Source organism: Pseudorca crassidens, chromosome 9, assembly GCF_039906515.1.
Source record: "Pseudorca crassidens isolate mPseCra1 chromosome 9, mPseCra1.hap1, whole genome shotgun sequence".
Taxonomy (NCBI): Eukaryota; Metazoa; Chordata; class Mammalia; order Artiodactyla; family Delphinidae; genus Pseudorca; species Pseudorca crassidens.
The window spans coordinates 52,933,255-52,950,339 of record NC_090304.1 but is presented as its reverse complement, the minus strand read 5'-3'; the positions used below and the strand labels follow the sequence as shown (position 1 = coordinate 52,950,339).

The 17,085-nt window shown below is 36.1% G+C and overlaps 1 protein-coding gene across 1 annotated transcript in view; it reads left to right on the top strand.

The window, feature by feature from the left end:
- Positions 1–17,085, top strand: part of PGM2L1 (phosphoglucomutase 2 like 1) — a 70,959-nt gene that overhangs the window by 37,677 nt on the left and 16,197 nt on the right. Inside the window, exons 2-6 of the mRNA XM_067750309.1 lie at positions 3,170–3,337; positions 5,553–5,659; positions 6,375–6,459; positions 9,849–9,932; positions 16,217–16,410. Coding sequence (XP_067606410.1) covers positions 3,170–3,337; positions 5,553–5,659; positions 6,375–6,459; positions 9,849–9,932; positions 16,217–16,410 — 638 coding nt within the window. The remainder of the gene's footprint in view (positions 1–3,169; positions 3,338–5,552; positions 5,660–6,374; positions 6,460–9,848; positions 9,933–16,216; positions 16,411–17,085) is intronic.

Genomic DNA, 17,085 nt, shown 5'->3' with positions numbered 1-17,085 from the left:
TTTGTATTTGAGAAAGCGCCAATATATGTTTTATAGATTCAGATCTTCTTAATAGCTTTCTGTGCGTAGGAAAAAGAGAGTAGTTTGTGAGGTAAAAAGTATTCATGTAGATACACAAGTAGTAGTTTTTCTCAGCCCCCATGGATATCTATATAATTTTTACCATAAAATAAGTAATACGTACATAAAATAGCCCATCAGAACCAAGACTGTACAATAAAAATAATCCTTTCTACCTCAGCATTTTCCCCTGATTTTCCCATCATAGATAATCACTATTTGTAGTGTCTTATATTTGCATGGAGTATTTCTAGAATTATACATAAGTATACATATACATCTTTTTATACAAATTTAAACACCTTATATACTCTTCTGCTTTTCCTTCCTTTTCATTTAATATATCTTAGTTCCTTGTGGAAATAGTATTTTTTTAAAATAAATTTATTTAGTTAGTTAGTTTTGGCTGTGTTGGGTCTTTGTTGCTGCGTGCAGGCTTTTTCTAGTTGTGGCGAGCAGGGGCTGCTCTTCATTGCAGTGCACGGGCTTCTCATTGTGGTGGCTTCTCTTATTGCGGAGCACGGGCTCTAGGCGCACATACTTCAGTAGTTGTGGCACGTGGGCTCCGTAGTTATGGCTCATGGGCTCTAGAGCTCAGGCTCAGTAGCTGTGGCGCATGGGTTTAGTTGCTCTGCGGTATGTGGGATCTTCCCAGACCAGGGCTTGAACCTGTGTCGCCTGCATTGGCAGGCAGATTCTTAACCACTGCACCACCGGGGAAGCCCGGAAATAGTATTTTTAAAATAATTTTGTAATTCTTGAGAATCTTCATGTATTATAGTTTATAAAAATCATGGTTATTTGAAGATTTTAACAGCAAAATACAAATGTAATTTCATCATCCAAATGGAAAATATATGATAATCATGGCTACATAGATAGACTTTTAATTACATTTTAAAATGTTTGGAACATCAACATCTAATTTAATGTCTAGCTATGAAATAGTAGAGAAATCTGACTTTAAAGGAGATTTCAAATGACTGTCACCTAGTCACTTAGCTCTTTTTACCATAAAGATTTGCTTATTTCTAATGCATCTTGATTCTTTACCCATTTTTATTTTTCTCCAATTTACAGGCTTTTTCAGAACCAGGAATTAGGTTAGAACTGGTTGTGATGTATAACAGAAAATAGAATTTTTAGGCCCTACTCTAATAGCTGTGCAATAAATATTAGGAAGTATACTCAGTAACCTAATAGCGTTCATGTCTGGTGGATCATTTTTATATTTATATAGCTGTAATAAAAAGGAATCTTTTTTACTTTGTAGCTGGAGTTAAATTATTATTAGAAGCATTATTAACCTGCCCTACATAATTATTTTGTTTATAGTGAGATGGTATAGGCTTTAGAGCCAGACCAACCTGGATTCAAATCCTGTCTAGACCTCCAATATTAGCTCAGTGTTACAAGGCTCCTTCTCTAAATCTTAATCTCTTATCTCTTAATCTCTTAATCTCAATACGATGGTAATAGTACTACTACCAGTAAGATACTGCAGTGAATATTCTTGTATGAATGAATCTTGTTCATGTGAAGGTATTACTGTGGACAGAGAAATCTATGGGCCAAAAGGCATATGCAGTTTAAATATTGATAATTGCTGAAAAATCACTCTGAAAAGACTCCCAATTTCAATGTAACTAACTGTATGACACTGCCTTGTACCCTCTATAGTACTGAAGTTTTTCAGTCTTTTCAATTTTTGTCTTTCTTATAACCTATTTTTAAATGTTAACTCTCTTCAAGTCTCTGACCTCTGTATCAAATCTGGCGATATCTTAGACATTGGAATAATATATAGTAGCCCAGATAATCTTATTGTTTAGATTTTTCTCTTAATAGCTATTCATATTTTAATGTAGGCTCTATATTTGTTAGTTTGTGCCATTTATGAAATAGACTCCTTGAGTCAAGGTGCGCTCTCTCTCTCTCTCTATGTGTGTGTGTGTGTGTGTGTGTGTGTGTATATGTATATATACACATTTTTTTTAACATCCATCTAGTTTAAGCAGATTACAATTTCAGTTGATCAAAATTTCCATGGCTTCTCATTAGTTTGTGGCATGTCCTCTGGTTACTTTAGTTTCCACTATCCCCAGAATACTTTTTTGTTTAAATTATATATTAATATGATTTTATTTCTTTACAAGTACAAATATACTCTAATATTTAGCGTCTTTCAAGTGCCTTGGTTTATCATTCTGAATATTCATTGTCATTATATGGACTGTAGATGTAGACAATCTATGCAGTTAGTATGGACTAAATCCATATTACATATGGTATGGAAGAGAGAAGTTATGCTTTACCTTATTTTCTTATTATTTGACTCTTTCTCCTAAAAAAGAAAATACTGGAAAATTCCATTTAAGTTTTATTCTCATTGTAATTGCATTTCTATTCAAAACTTGTTACTCATTTGTGAAGCACTGTTTTCAGTTATAGGCACCCTGAGCTTTATGAAAATAAGTTGAAGTATGTGCTAATGAAATACGAACCCTAAAATAAAGATGTTGGCATGTCTTGCTTCACAAGCCAAATTTGGACTGAATTTTCATTCTCACTCTTAACCAAGTCCACATTTAACACTTAAGACCTTTTCATGGTCAACTATTGCTGTAGATAAATTGAACGGTTTTCTGTGACTTTAAAGAGCAGTAAGGCTTATCTGGCCATTTTGAATTACAGATGTTTAGGAAGTATTTAGTAGGCATGTTTTGATGACATTTATCTAATAGCTTCCATATTTCTTTTAAAACTTAACATAGACTTTAATTGATATCATTTTTGACTAAGAGGTTTATTTTGGATCCATAGCTCTTGTCAATTTGTTAAAAAAAATTCTTGAATATATTATTTTAAAAATATGACAATTAGAGATATGTAAATCACACTCAATAGGGTCTGGCCTCTTTGGGGACTCAATAAATGGCAGGTGTTTTTTTATTATACATACTAATATTAATAAGTAGCACTGTGGAATTTGTAGTCGTCAACGTAGAACCTTGTTATGTATGAATAATACTTATTGCTTCCTCAGAAGGGCTTCATATTAGGACTCCACTTGTGATCCTGATTAAGTTTTAATACATCTTTTTTATAGAATCCCAAAACAAAAGAGCAAATTGAAAATCTGTTAAGGAATGGGATGAACAAGGAGCTGCGAGATAGACTTTGTTGCCGAATGACTTTCGGGACTGCAGGACTTCGTTCTGCTATGGGGGCAGGATTTTGCTATATTAATGATCTTACAGTAATACAATCAACACAGGTAAGTATTATAAATTATAATATGTGTACTTTTATCACTCTATTTTTTGCTTTATAAATTAGTTTCTTTTCTTAAAAAAAAAAAAAGAACAAAAACAAAAAAAGCTTTATATCCAGCAAGATACTCTCTTGTAAATAAAAAATGTAGAATAAATTCTGACCTTTGGTCTTGCACAAGACTGATCTTAGAGGTCATTTATGTATCTTTAGAGTCACAGACTGACTTTCTTATTGAGTTATTTTGGTTGCCATTGTCAACTTCTTGACAATGTTACTTTGCATTTGAAACCAGGAAATGGATATTGACATTTCCATTTAATACAAAGAAACAAATTTAGATAGAAAGAAGGTGATTGCTCATTTTGGCATATGGCCATTGGTAAAGATTAACCAGAGTATTTGGAAAATTTAGTTGAAAATATTTCCTTTTAACATGGTTTTCCATATATTTTGAGAGTTAAGACAGTGTTGATATGATACAATTTGTTTTATTTCTCCCCATTTTTATGCAACTTATTCTAGAAACATTACTTTTCTTTCCAGTGAATCATCCTTAGTGTTTCAAGGAGCTCCACTTTTGAGGCCAAAATGCATTTAGCATATACTAAAAATAGTTCTGAACTAGAGAATTGCTCAGTAGATATAATTCTAATTGATACTGCCAAACAGTAAATCACCTTTACCCTTATTCTGAGGGAATTCTCTAAATCCAGGGGCTAATGCAGAGGATCAGGGACAAAGGATGACAAGATGACTGAATAGGTAGGATACTTGCCTCCTCCTGCCCCCATCCCCTTTTCTTTGTCCAGAAACGCTTCAGTTCGATCTTTTTTGTATGTAGGGTTTCCTTATAAGCTTTCATTTTAACTGAAGATTCCTTGACTTCAGAAAAAGGAGTGGAGGAGGTGTTTGAAAATCAATTTCTACAGAAGTGCAAATTTTTACAGGAGTTGAGATTCCATTATTTGAAGTGGAAAAGCCAGATGGAATCTAATTCTTAAACCCTAGTTTTTTTCAGAACCTATGTATGGATACGAGAAGATGGATTTTTACACCAGAGAATGAGATTCTGTGAGGTTTTAGGACAGTATCATCATTAGAAATAAATAAGTTGGTGAAACTAGTCAATTTGGGCTATATTGCATGCATGCTTGGGCGCACACACACGCGTAGGGAGTAGGTTAGGAAGAATAATTATACTTGAAAGAACCATGAAAGAAGGGTCCAGAAGTCACTGGGGTCTCCTCTGGTGCTGCCACATAGTTACTTAGCAGTCCCTGCCACATAGTAGGTCTTCAATAAATCAGTATAACATAGTTTTGGTTGAATGAATGGCTTTGGGTAAGTCATTAAATGGAGCTTCAATCTTATTTTGTTTCCTCTTTTTTGGAAGAAATGTTGAAGGACAGAGACAAAAATAGAACTGGTATCTTCATTTCTTTCTTTTGGGGGTTGTTGTGAGGATTAAATGTGGCAACATCCGAGGAAGTAGTTTTAAAAGGACTGTAGCAATATGAAGTGTTATTTTTACGGACGGAAGTGTTTATTAGAGTTAGCAAATCATTCATAAAATAGTTAAATGGTGTTTTGGCTTATTATTGTGATATTTTCAATATTAAGTACTTCATTTCATTTTTTTCGTCACCCTTGACTGCAAATTTTCCTCGTTTATGAGATTTTCTTTCTGTGAGATTTTAAAACTAAAGAATGGGATCAGCCACCTTAAGAAAGTTCTAATGAAGGTTTATGTTGCTGCTTTTAAATATTTGTGTCATAAATTAGATCAAATCTTCTGGTTAGCTTCAATCTTATGATTTAGCAAGGCCTAACATGGTCAAAATTTTGTTCTCTAGAGCCTTAAGGCGAGAAACAATTTCTTTTGGCTCTTCTAACAAGTTTTTTTTTTTTTTTTTAGCATTCTGACTCTCATGTCCCATCTTTTTTTCCCCTAATGTTTTATGTATCGTATTGGATTTAAGTTACTTAATTGATATTTCTGTGGTATTAAACGTGTCTGAAACTCCAGGAAGTAGGTGTTTATCATCTCACATTTGAGGACTGAACATTGTTCTCACATTGGTAACCATGGGCAAAAGGAGGAAGCCAGCTCCCTGAGAGCCAATAAGCTGCACACCACACATAAAAAGAATAGCCCTTAAGTCGTAGAAAATGCAGGCATTAGTCAGGAACTAATTTTCTGTGTTTATCTGCTTCAGGGGATGTACAAATACCTTGAGAGATGTTTCTCAAACTTCAAGCAAAGAGGTTTTGTCGTGGGGTACGACACCCGGGGTCAAGTAACCAGCAGCTGCAGCAGCCAGAGGTACAGTGTTAATTGTTTCAGAGATTAAGCTGGATTGGAATAAAACCTTGAAAAAAATGTTATGCCCAGTTGTAGGATTTCTGAAACAGGAAGCTGTCCAAAAAAAATGTGATCACATGCTAATGTTTATTTTAGAGGTGAAATAGAAGCATTTCAAAGGTAACCTTTGGTTTTTACAGAAAGGGGTAAATTTCTAAATGTTTAGAGTTAGTGTTTAGAATGACATAGACTCTGTGATGATTTTAATATTTTGGCAGAGGCACTGGGTAGGAGGATTATGTAACTTGCATTCTCTCATTATAGTCCTATTTGATTAGTTTTAGGGTATTTTCACACATAGATAATCATGATATAGTGATACTTTTTCTTCACGGGGTAAATAGGCATATTGTGTTTATCAAAGTCTCTGGTTTCACTTTCTTCCATGTTTTTTGCCTTTTGCGTGTTTTATTTCTTATTAAAAGAGCCATCAGAAGATGAATGAGAAAAAAGGAAGAAATTTAAATGTCAATTCTGTTCCTTGTTACCCCTTTTCAAAAAAATCTCATTTAACATTTTAAAGTTGGAGCATGAATCTTAAATAACTAGTGATTATAAGAATCGGTTGTATTATGCTACTGTATATTCAGAATAATTATAATGCATTTATTTTATGGGAGGTTGGTTTTCAAAAAGTATGTAAAGCTAAGGACCAAGTGAAATCTCTTTTTTTTAGGCTTGCTAAACTCACTGCTGCAGTCTTGCTGGCCAAAGATGTTCCTGTATACCTTTTTTCAAGATATGTTCCTACGCCTTTTGTAGTAAGTGTGTTGTATCACTGATTGTACAGAAAAGATTGCTCTTGAAAAGATTTCTTAAATCAAGCAGGATTTAAATCTTTGTCATGCATATAGCTCTGTATTAAGTGATACGAAGGACCTAAAGAAAACCAATTTTGTGCTGAATTTATTTTCATTCAACAAGCATGTGTCGAACCACCTAAGAATTTGATCTATAACAAGATGACAAATCCACAGTCATGGCGGGATATTTTAATACTCTTCTTTCAGAAACTGATTTATCAGGCCTGCAAAAATTATTACAGATAGATTTAAACACACAATTAGCGTGCTTAATCGTGTGTGTGTGTGTGTCTGTGTGTAAACCCTGTATTCAGTGATGGTAGGATACTCATTCTTACCAAATAGGGTCACAAAGGAAATCTCACAAATACAAGATAATTGCTTATTAAGCCATAGCCCTGGACCCCAATGCAATAAGATTTAAAATAAAGAAACCCACAAATCCCCATATGTTTGGAATTTTAAAAACACATTCGTAAGTAATTTATGGATTAAGGAAGATATAATGAAGATTAGAAACTATAGCCATCCTTGCTTTGCATGGTAGTGCAGGACTGTAAAGATAACTGTGTAAGCTAAAACCATGCAAAGCAATGTTAGTTATCAATGGGGGAAATTACGATTGTTCTGTGACCTTTAAAATTTTTTTGTCAAAACCTTAAATATACCTTTTGTCTTGATTAAAAATGTACAGAGAAAAGAAAAAAGTAATAAACTAATATTTATTTGCTACTCTGTAATTTAAAACATTAGAAGTGGTAAAACACTTTAGTGTTTTATTTCTTTGTAATACAATGTATCAGGACTGTGACCAGTGCTTGCTTCTTGTCATATGACTCAACAATATGAGTAAGCATCTTCTCTATGCCTTGCTGAATTATCACACTTCTTTCTAAGTCTGGATCAGCTTCCCACGTTTTATCTTTTGTACTTACTTTCTTTCTTTCTTTTTTTGGCTGTGCTGTGCGGCTTGTGGTATCTTAGCTCCCCAACCAGGGATTGAACCCAGGTCCTCGGTAGTGAAAGCGTGGAGTCCTAACCACTGGACCATCAGGGAATTCCCTATCATTTGTACTTTCAGTGTCATAAAATGTCTCTGAGAATTCCTTTTTTGACCAGTATCACTCCCTCTGGGACAGCTTCATCCCTTTCATCACAACCACATCCTTCATTTATATCCATACATTCACCTTCACTAAGCTCACCTGGTTGCACATCTAGAGTCTCTTGAATGACAGCAGTGTCAACGTTCCCGGTTATTTCTTCTATAACTCCATTTATGGTCGATTTAAATGTCACTTCCACTGTTATCACTTTTGTTTCTTTGCTGCACTTTCATCTTTGTTGGCCAGTTCCTTCTTTCAGTTGTCCATTTTTGCAAAATTGTCACATGGGTATATCACTGGGAGATGAGGCAACACAGCTACATGCTTTGCTGTCTGTGAGAGAGCTGACAGATGCACAGTGACCAATCACTGACAGACTTGATGACATGATTGGTTATTAATCATGATGGATCTCTTATATACATAGTTATTTCAGACTGAAGAGCTAGCAGCCAGGTTTGTACTTGATGCAGTTACTCACAGTATAGCATGGTAACTAAAATTTGAGCATGTTGTTGGGAGACTGGTATCATTTAACTAAAATATGGTATCAGAAATTCATGTATACTGGAACTTTGCAAAGCAAGGACTGTCTGTATTTAAAACTGAGCAACAATGAAAACAATAAATAGCAAAAACTATGGGATATAGCTAAAGCCCTACTTAAGGGGAAATTTATAGTCTTAATGAATATATTAGGAAAAAAATTTTTAGAATAACGAGCTAAGACTTTAACTTACTATGTTAGAACCAAAACAGAATAAATCCAAATAAAATAAAAGTAATAAAGATATGAGGAAAAATCAATTAAATAGAAAATAAAGAAAAGATTGTATCAACAAAAGCAAGAGTTGGCTCTCTGAAGAGACAATTAATAAAATAGACAAAGCCTTTTGGCAAGGGTGCTGAAGAAAAAAAAGACAAAGAAAGTAAAAGAGTGAATAATAAATACATAGCTATTAAGAAAATCACAATATTCTGAATAACTGCAAATAAATGTGAAACTTAGGAGAATTGGCCAATTTTCTAGAATAACTAATACATCAAAACTGATAAGAAATAGAAAACCTGAATAGACCTATAACCACTAAAGAAATTGAACTGGTTTTTATTTATCTTCTCAAAATAAAAATGCCAGGTTCACATGATTTTGTGGACAAGTTTTACCAAATGTTTGACCATTAGATAATGTCTCTATAAACTGTTACTAGTGATTTATTGGAAATATACAGAGTGGCTCAAAGAATAGAAGGAATTTCTAAACAATTAGCTCTAACGAATGACAGAAACCAGGGAGGGCCCAGAAATGTAGAACATTTATGTAGGAGTCTGCCACTGGGTTACCATTTCCAGCTGTAACTATGTGTTGGCCTTCCTGTCTTATTGCAGGTAGATTTGCTCTAGCTGCTAGGGAAGTTATTTTATCACCATGTCTTTGAGTCAAAAGGCAATCTTCCTTGACTACCTATAGCAGAGACATCTTAGAGAAAGACTCTGACCAGGCTTGGGTTGTGAGCCAGTCTCTGAGTTAAATCATCAAGGGAATAGGTTACTCTAGTCAGATCAGGGTCATGTGTCCACCCGCCCATGGCCAGGAGGAGAGAAGTTAGATGTGATGGTAGAAGGAATATGGGGAACATCTTAGGCAAATAAATGATAGCTGCAAAGAAAAAGGGAAATTCAACCTGGGAATTAACTTTGGGAGAGATGGTAAATTGACCTTTATATGCTATAGAGGCCACAGAGTATATGTAAAGATCTTCAAATTGGAAGGCAAGAGACCTAAGTTCTTCTCTTATATATTCTCCCTTATGATTATATAATGTTGGATAAACAGTATACAGTGTGTAAAATATGATACATTAGATGATTTCTTAAATTTACTTCCAGGTCTAATATTTTATGATTATATTCCCCTCTCATATCTCCAGAGTCTTGTGGAGTATCTGGCATATAATAGGTGTTTGTTAAATATTTGTTAAATGAACAAAATAATTATAGGACTAAGTTAAATGAGACTAGAGGGGGAACAAAACCATTCAGTCTAACAGTTAGGTGGTTATTGATGACCTAATATTTAGGTGGCTTTAGTTATATCCCACCCAAGGAACCTGGAGTTGATTATTGAGGTTTTAGGCTATTTATATCTTAATCTCTTTTCCAGTTATTTAAGCAAAGTTATTCTTATGTCAAATGTATGAGTAGCTAAGAAACAAATATTTATTGCTATTGTTTTTTTAGCCATATGCAGTCCAGGAGCTCAAAGCAGTTGCAGGTGTGATGATTACTGCATCTCACAACCGCAAAGAAGACAATGGATACAAGGTAAACCTTGGACTCCTTATCTTTGGTCATTTCATAGTTCTTATTTTATTTAAATAATATGTGCTGAGTATATTTTCTACAGTGAGGAGCAGGGTTAGACATTGGGAACAGAAAGATAAAAACATTGAGGCTACCCCTCAGAGAAAGTGTATCCCTAATGGCCCTTATTACGTTTCAATATGTACTATTACAAAAGTCTCTTCAATGGTCTTTTTACTTCTGATATCTTACTGCCTTTGATTTCCCCAACCCATCCCAAATCCACCCTCTCTACCATTTCAGAAATAAAGGCATTTTGTACCAAGAACTTAAAGAATAAATGGGAGTTTGATGGAAGAGAGCCGGAGGAATAGTATCTTGACCTCATTCTCCTCTCCCTCCAACCTTCTGCTGGGACTCCCTATTGGCCACAGGATCTATTTGATGTGTCAGGCTTCATGGCAGAAAGCAGGGTGGGGAAGGGTGAAGAGTGGCTCTGGAGGGGCAAACAGAAGATATGGCACAGTATTGAACCAGTGTTTGGGGCTCCTAGCTGACGAGTCCATGATCTTATATTCTTTTTTCATCTTGTGTAGGGATACTCCAGGCACACTAAGCTCTGTTTTACTGGGGAAAAGAATATTTAATCCTAATCTAAGATTTTGGCCCTGGCCAGCTAAATGGGTAGTGTTACCATTTATAGAGGCAGGGAAGAATCATAATTAATTAGTTTTGGACATAATTAAGTCTGAGGGATTTGTGGGTCAAACAGGCAGCAATGACCTGTAGGCAGTTGAATAAGTAGATCTGTTGCTCAGGGGAGAAATCTGCGCTGAAGTTACAGATTTGGGGATCACCGTACATATTGTATTAGAGCATATAAGAATATTTGGAAATTCTTTATTTGGATGAGCAGCCCAGAGACAGTGTAGGTTAGAAAAAGAGGTCAAGAATGGAACCCTAGGGAATATCAACTTCAAGTGAAGGGAGAAAGAAGAGGAGCTGGAGATAGGACAAAGACCGGAAGAGGCTCGTATGATAAAAGCGAAAGAGGCAAGGGAGTTGCAAGGAGGGAGAGGTCAACTGTCAAAGAGAGCTAAGAACCCAGATCTCTCCTCTGAGCATAAGACTCCTGAATCCAGCTGCCAACTTAATATCTGTTGGGATGCCTAATGGACATCTCAAAATTAGTGTCTCTGAAACAGTGGTCTTGATTCCCCCCAGACCTGCCACATAGACACCCAAATGTGTTCCTCCCCCAGTCTTACCCATCTCTATAAATTCACACTACCACCCACCTAAACAAAAACCAAAATTCATTCTTGATTACTCCTGACATTAATTTACTAACAGGTTCTACAAATTGTACATATACATCCAAATGTATATGTATGTATAATTTGAGATACATATGTATCTACATATACATCCACATATATGTAGAATATGTTTACTTCTGCCAGTACCTTCTACCTTCACTGTTCTAAACCACTGTTGTCTTTGCCTGAACTACAGCATCTTAGCTGGTCTCTTCCCTGCTTCCATTTTTCTCCCCTGCAGTCCATTCTTCACCAAGCAGCCAGATGATCTTTTAAAATATAAACAGGCCATGTTAACTTTCCTGCTAAACCCAAACTGCTTACCCTGGGGCTTACAGGACTGTCTCCTGCCTGCCTCTTCCACCTTGTTTCATTCATTCTTCTCCTATGCTCAGTACGTCCCAGTCACACTGCAGCTCCTTTCCATTCCTCCAGCTCTTTCTGTATACCAAGCCCTTTTCCCACTCTGAGCCTTTTGTTTGTTCCTCTGCTTGGATTTCTCTTCCCCAAATCTTGCAGATTTGCTTATTTTCATCCTTCAAGGCTCCTGCCCAGATGTTGTTTCCGTGAAAAGACCTTCCCTGGCCACCTTATCTGAAATGGCTTCCCTCAGTGACCTTCTCTTCATCTTATTTCCTTCACAAAACTTATCACTATCTGTAATTACCTGCTTTCTTTACGATGAATTATCTTGTTTGTTTATTGACTTGTTTGTTTGACTGTCCCCACCCCATTCCCCAATATAAGCTCATGGGTGGAGGGACTTTGTTTTGATATTTACTGCTATTGAACATACTTGTCACATAGTAGACCCTCAAAGATTTGTTTTCTTAAAGTATTCAATATAAGCACAAGGTAAAAAGTATGAAAGTTAAACCAGTGTAAAAAGTTAAACAATAAGGAGTATTTCTCCCACCCTCTTCCCCTAGTATCCCTTTTCAGAAGCAAATACTGTTTCTGGTTTTGGTTTCCTTCCAGAGAGTCTATGCACGTGTAATCATGACCAATCACGTACTGGTCACTCCTCTTTTTTTTTTCCCCATAAATGGCAGGGCACTACATATAGTGTTCTGCACCTTGGTTTTTTCACACAACAGTGTGAAACAGCCTTAGAGATCATTTTCTACATCAGTCCATCTATAGGTAGATAGGTTTGCCTCATTCATCTTTAAAAACCTATATAGATAAGTCGTAATTTATTTAACCAGTCCTCTGTTGATGAATATTTCATTTGTTTCTGATCTGCTGCCTACAAGCAGTGCTACAGTGAATGTTATTCTACATACATCTTTGTTCATATGTACAAGTAGACTTACAGAGTCAATATGGAATAGCAGTTAAGAGAATTATGGGGTGGGGCTTCCCTGGTGGCGCAGTGGTTGAGAGTCCGCCTGCCGATGCAGGGGACACGGGTTCATGCCCCGGTCTGGGAAGATCCCACATGCCATGGAGCGGCTGGGCCCGTGAGCCATGGCCGCTGAGCCTGCGCGTCCGGAGCCTGTGCTCCGCAACGGGAGAGGCCACAGAAGTGAGAGGCCCGCGTAACAGCAAAAAAAAAAAAAAAAGAATTATGGGGGTGGGTTTGAAACCTATCTCTGCCCTCTGCCACTCAGAAGCTTTGTAACCTAAGGCAAGTTACTTAATTTCTCTGTGCTTTAGTTTCTCCATCTACAAACTGAGAATAATAATAGAACCAGCATCATAGGGTGAGAGTAAGGATTAAGGGAGATAGTGCATGAAAAATGCTTAGTATTGTGTCTGGCTCCAGTAAATAATAAATGTTATCTATTGTTTTTATTCTTATCTATAGCTGCACTGTCCAAGCTGATAGCCACCAGCTACCTATGGCTATCGAACACTTAAAATATGACTAGTCTGAATTGAGATGTGCTGTAAGTGTAAAATACACACCAGATTTCGGACAGTTAATACAATAAAAGAATGTAATGTAAATATGACGTGCGTTGTGGCTCACATTATATTTCTGTGGCCCTGCTGAGCTATAAAATAAATTTCTAGATGTGAAACTTCTGAGTCAAAGGGACTATGAAATAAAATTTGTCATTCTCTATTCAAGGTAGTGGTTCTAGTTGATACTCTCACCACCAATATGAAGGTCTTTATCCCCCACGGTACATTATTGTATTATCAAACTTTTTCATCTTTGCCAATCAGATATGTGGAAATGTTATGTTTAATCTGTACCTGTCTTATGAGTAAGGTTGAGCTTCTTTTCATGCATTTATATGATATTTGTGTTCCCTTTCCTGAAAAGTCTGTTTAAGGTTTTGACCATTTTTTTCTTGGGTAGTTGCTCTTTTCCTTGTTGATTTGTAGGAACTCCAAAGTAGCTCTTGGTCATCTGTTTTTCAGATATTTTTCCCCCATATTATCATTTGCCTTTTGACTTTATTTATGATATTTTTCCATGCATGGTATTATGGTATTTTTTTTCCATCTGGAAAAATTATTTTGACATTTTTATTGGTATCATATTTCACTTGTACATTAATTTAGGGAGATTCAATATTTTTGTCATATTATTGAGTCTCTTTATTCAAGAACAGAATGTATCTTTCTATTCTTCCAAGACTTCTTTTAGACCCTTCAGTAACATTTTATTTATTTATTTATTTATTTATTTATTTATTTATTTTTGGCTGTGTTGGGTCTTCGTTTCTGTGCAAGGGCTTCCTCTAGTTGTGGCAAGCAGGGGCCACTCTTCATCGCAGTGCGCTGGCCTCTCACTATCGCGGCCTCTCTTGTTGCGGAGCACAGGCTCCAGATGCGCAGGCTCAGTAGTTGTGGCTCATGGGCCTAGTCGCTCCGCGGCATGTGGGATCTTCCCAGACCAGGGCTCAAACCTGTGTCCCCTGCATTAGTAGGCAGATTCTCAACCACTGCGCCACCAGGGAAGCCCCTTCAGTAACATTTTAAAGATTTTTTTATCTTTTACATTTCTTTTTAAGTTTATTCCTGGGTATATTTTGTGGCATGGATTTTTCTGTTACTAAATCAGGTAGGGATACTTTCTGCTGCAGGTTCAGAAAACCCACAAAAGTGGGTTAAGCTGATAGGAATTTATTTTTCTCACATAACAAAAAATCTAGAAGTATGTGGCTGCTGGCATGGTTCTGTAGCTCAGCGTTGTTGGGTCTGGCACCTCTGCAGTTTTTTTGGCCTTTTCTTCAAGCATGGCCATTATATGTGTTGCTGTTCCTCTAGGCATCACATTCACATACAAGGCAGGGAGAAAGGCCAAGATGTTTTTTTCTCATGTTATATAAATTTTCATAAAGAGCTTTCAGGGCCTATGGACAGAATCTTGTTGGTTGTTTGGAATGTGGGAGCATCGCTTAAGAGCAATTTTTGGTTTTGTTTTTTAAATTTCTGCAGGAAACACAGGAGTTTCACTGACTGGGAGCAATTTCTGTGTCAATTTAGATCTCAGATTTGAAATTTTTTCATCACCCAGAACTTAGGAAGAAACAGACATGCTTCCTCATCATCTTTCAATAATAGTGGGCAGAAGTTTTTCTGTTCTACATTTCCATTAAGAGGGGCATCTCAGTTCCAATTCTCTACCTTCCACATGGGCATTAAAACTCAGGAGCCGATATAAAAAAAAAAAAACAAAACTCAGGAGCCAGATAAACGAACAGTTCCCAAACCCCAGGTGGCCACAGCGTCAGCCCGCAACTTTATCACTCTGGTTTTCCATTCTTTCCTTTTTTCCCCACTGCCTGGAGTTTTCCCTTTCCTTCTTATGAACCAAGCTGTATATTTTAGATAATACTTTTTCTACTTTATCTAGCATTTTGAGGTGTTTACAGAGTGAGAATTTTTAGGTCATGCAGTCTACCATATTGCTTGGTACAGAGTTTTGTACATAGCATATATTCAAAAGTATTCTTCTCTCCTTCATTCAGGATGCAGTAGAAGGGATTCATGTCAAATACATGGGAGAAGTTGGTATAGATATTCTCTAAGCAGAGTCCCTTCTAACCTTGAGAGCCTGTGAATTATAGAAATACATTTTCTTGCTTTTTTGTTAACTGTTCCTACTGTCTTGTTGATCAGGCTACTTGACAAACTGACAACTTAATGAAATGTATTTTCATTAAATACTGAAAATACATATACTGAAATGTGTATGGAATAATTAGCATGTTAAGTGTCTTTCCTGGAATAGACTTTATTTAGTGTGACATAAATTCTACTTTAATTTATATCTGAAAAATAATTTCTTCTTTATCATATAACAGGACCATTTTATAATGCTAAAATTTCATAGCATCAAGTTTCATGGATACTCCATGGTTTCTTAGATCTTCTTTAGTATATATTTAGCTATAGATCTAAGATTATGATTGTACATTATGGTATGTGCATATTTTAGCATTGTCATAATGATGCCGCGATTATATTTTACTTGTATTGTTATTATTAGTATACTTATAAATGAGAAAATAATACCGGATCATTTTATTGAAAAGTCCCTGTGGAATCATTACTATCAATATCCTTAGGTATTTATTAAGTTAATCCAGTGTTGACATTTTCTACTTGATTAATTTGGTATGCTTCTTTTTTTTTTTAATAAATTTATTTATTTTTGGCTGCATTGGGTCTTTATTGCCGCGCGCGGGCTTCTCACTGCGGTGGCCTCACTTGTTGCGGAACATGGGCTCTAGGTGTGCAGGCTTCAGTGGTTGTGGCACGCGGGCTCAGTAGTTGTGGCTCGCGGGCTCTAGAGCACAGGCTCAGTAGTTGTTGTGCATGGGCTTAGTTGCTCCGCGGCAGGTGGGATCTTCCCGGACCAGGGCTTGAACCCGTGTCCCCTGCATTGGCAGGTGGATTCTTAACCACTGCACCACCAGGGAAGTCCAGGTATGCTTCTTTTTAAAGTCAAATATCTCTACTGTAGCTAAGAAAACATATGGCCAACATTTCAAGTAATTATAGCTGTGTTTACCTATCATCTAGGTTTATTGGGAAAACGGTGCTCAGATCACATCTCCTCATGATAAAGAAATTCTGAAATGTATAGAAGAATGTGTGGAACCCTGGAATGGTTCCTGGAATGATAATTTAGTGGATACCAGCCCACTGAAGAGAGATCCTCTGCAGGACATTTGTAGGAGATACATGGAAGATCTGAAAAAGATCTGTTTTTACAGGTATCCAAGTGGGAATATAGGATAATATTACCTTAGCATAAGATTAACAAATAAGAGAAAGCAATGGGGATAAAAATGTGTTGACTATTCCTTATATTAAAATTATCGCTAAATACTACTATTCATAATAGTTAAAAAGTAGAAACAACACAAACATTCAAATACTCATTAACTGATGAATGGATAAATAAAATGTAGTGTATCCATACTATGAAATATTATTCAGCAGTGAAAAGAAATGAAGTACCGTTGCATACTACAACATGGATAAACTTTAAAAACAGGCTAAGTGAAGTAAGCCAGTCACAAAGGACCACATGTTGTATGGTTACATTGGTATGAAATGTCCAGTGTAGGCAAATCTATAGAGATAGAAAGAGAAAGTGTATTTAGCGCTACCTATGGCTGGGAAAAATGGGAGGATTAGGGTGTGGTGGCTATGGGGTATGGAGTTTTTTGGTGGGTAATGAGAATGTTCTAAAATTGATTACGGTAATGGTTGAACAACTCTGTGAATATAGTGAAAGCCATTCAATTGTATACTATAGATGGATGAATTTATAGTATATTAATTACCTCTCAATAAAGCTGTTAAAAATTATAGCTGAATAGATGTATTCATTCTATATAAGGTAAGGAAATTTCCTCTAAAATTTGATTTTTCCTTACCTATTT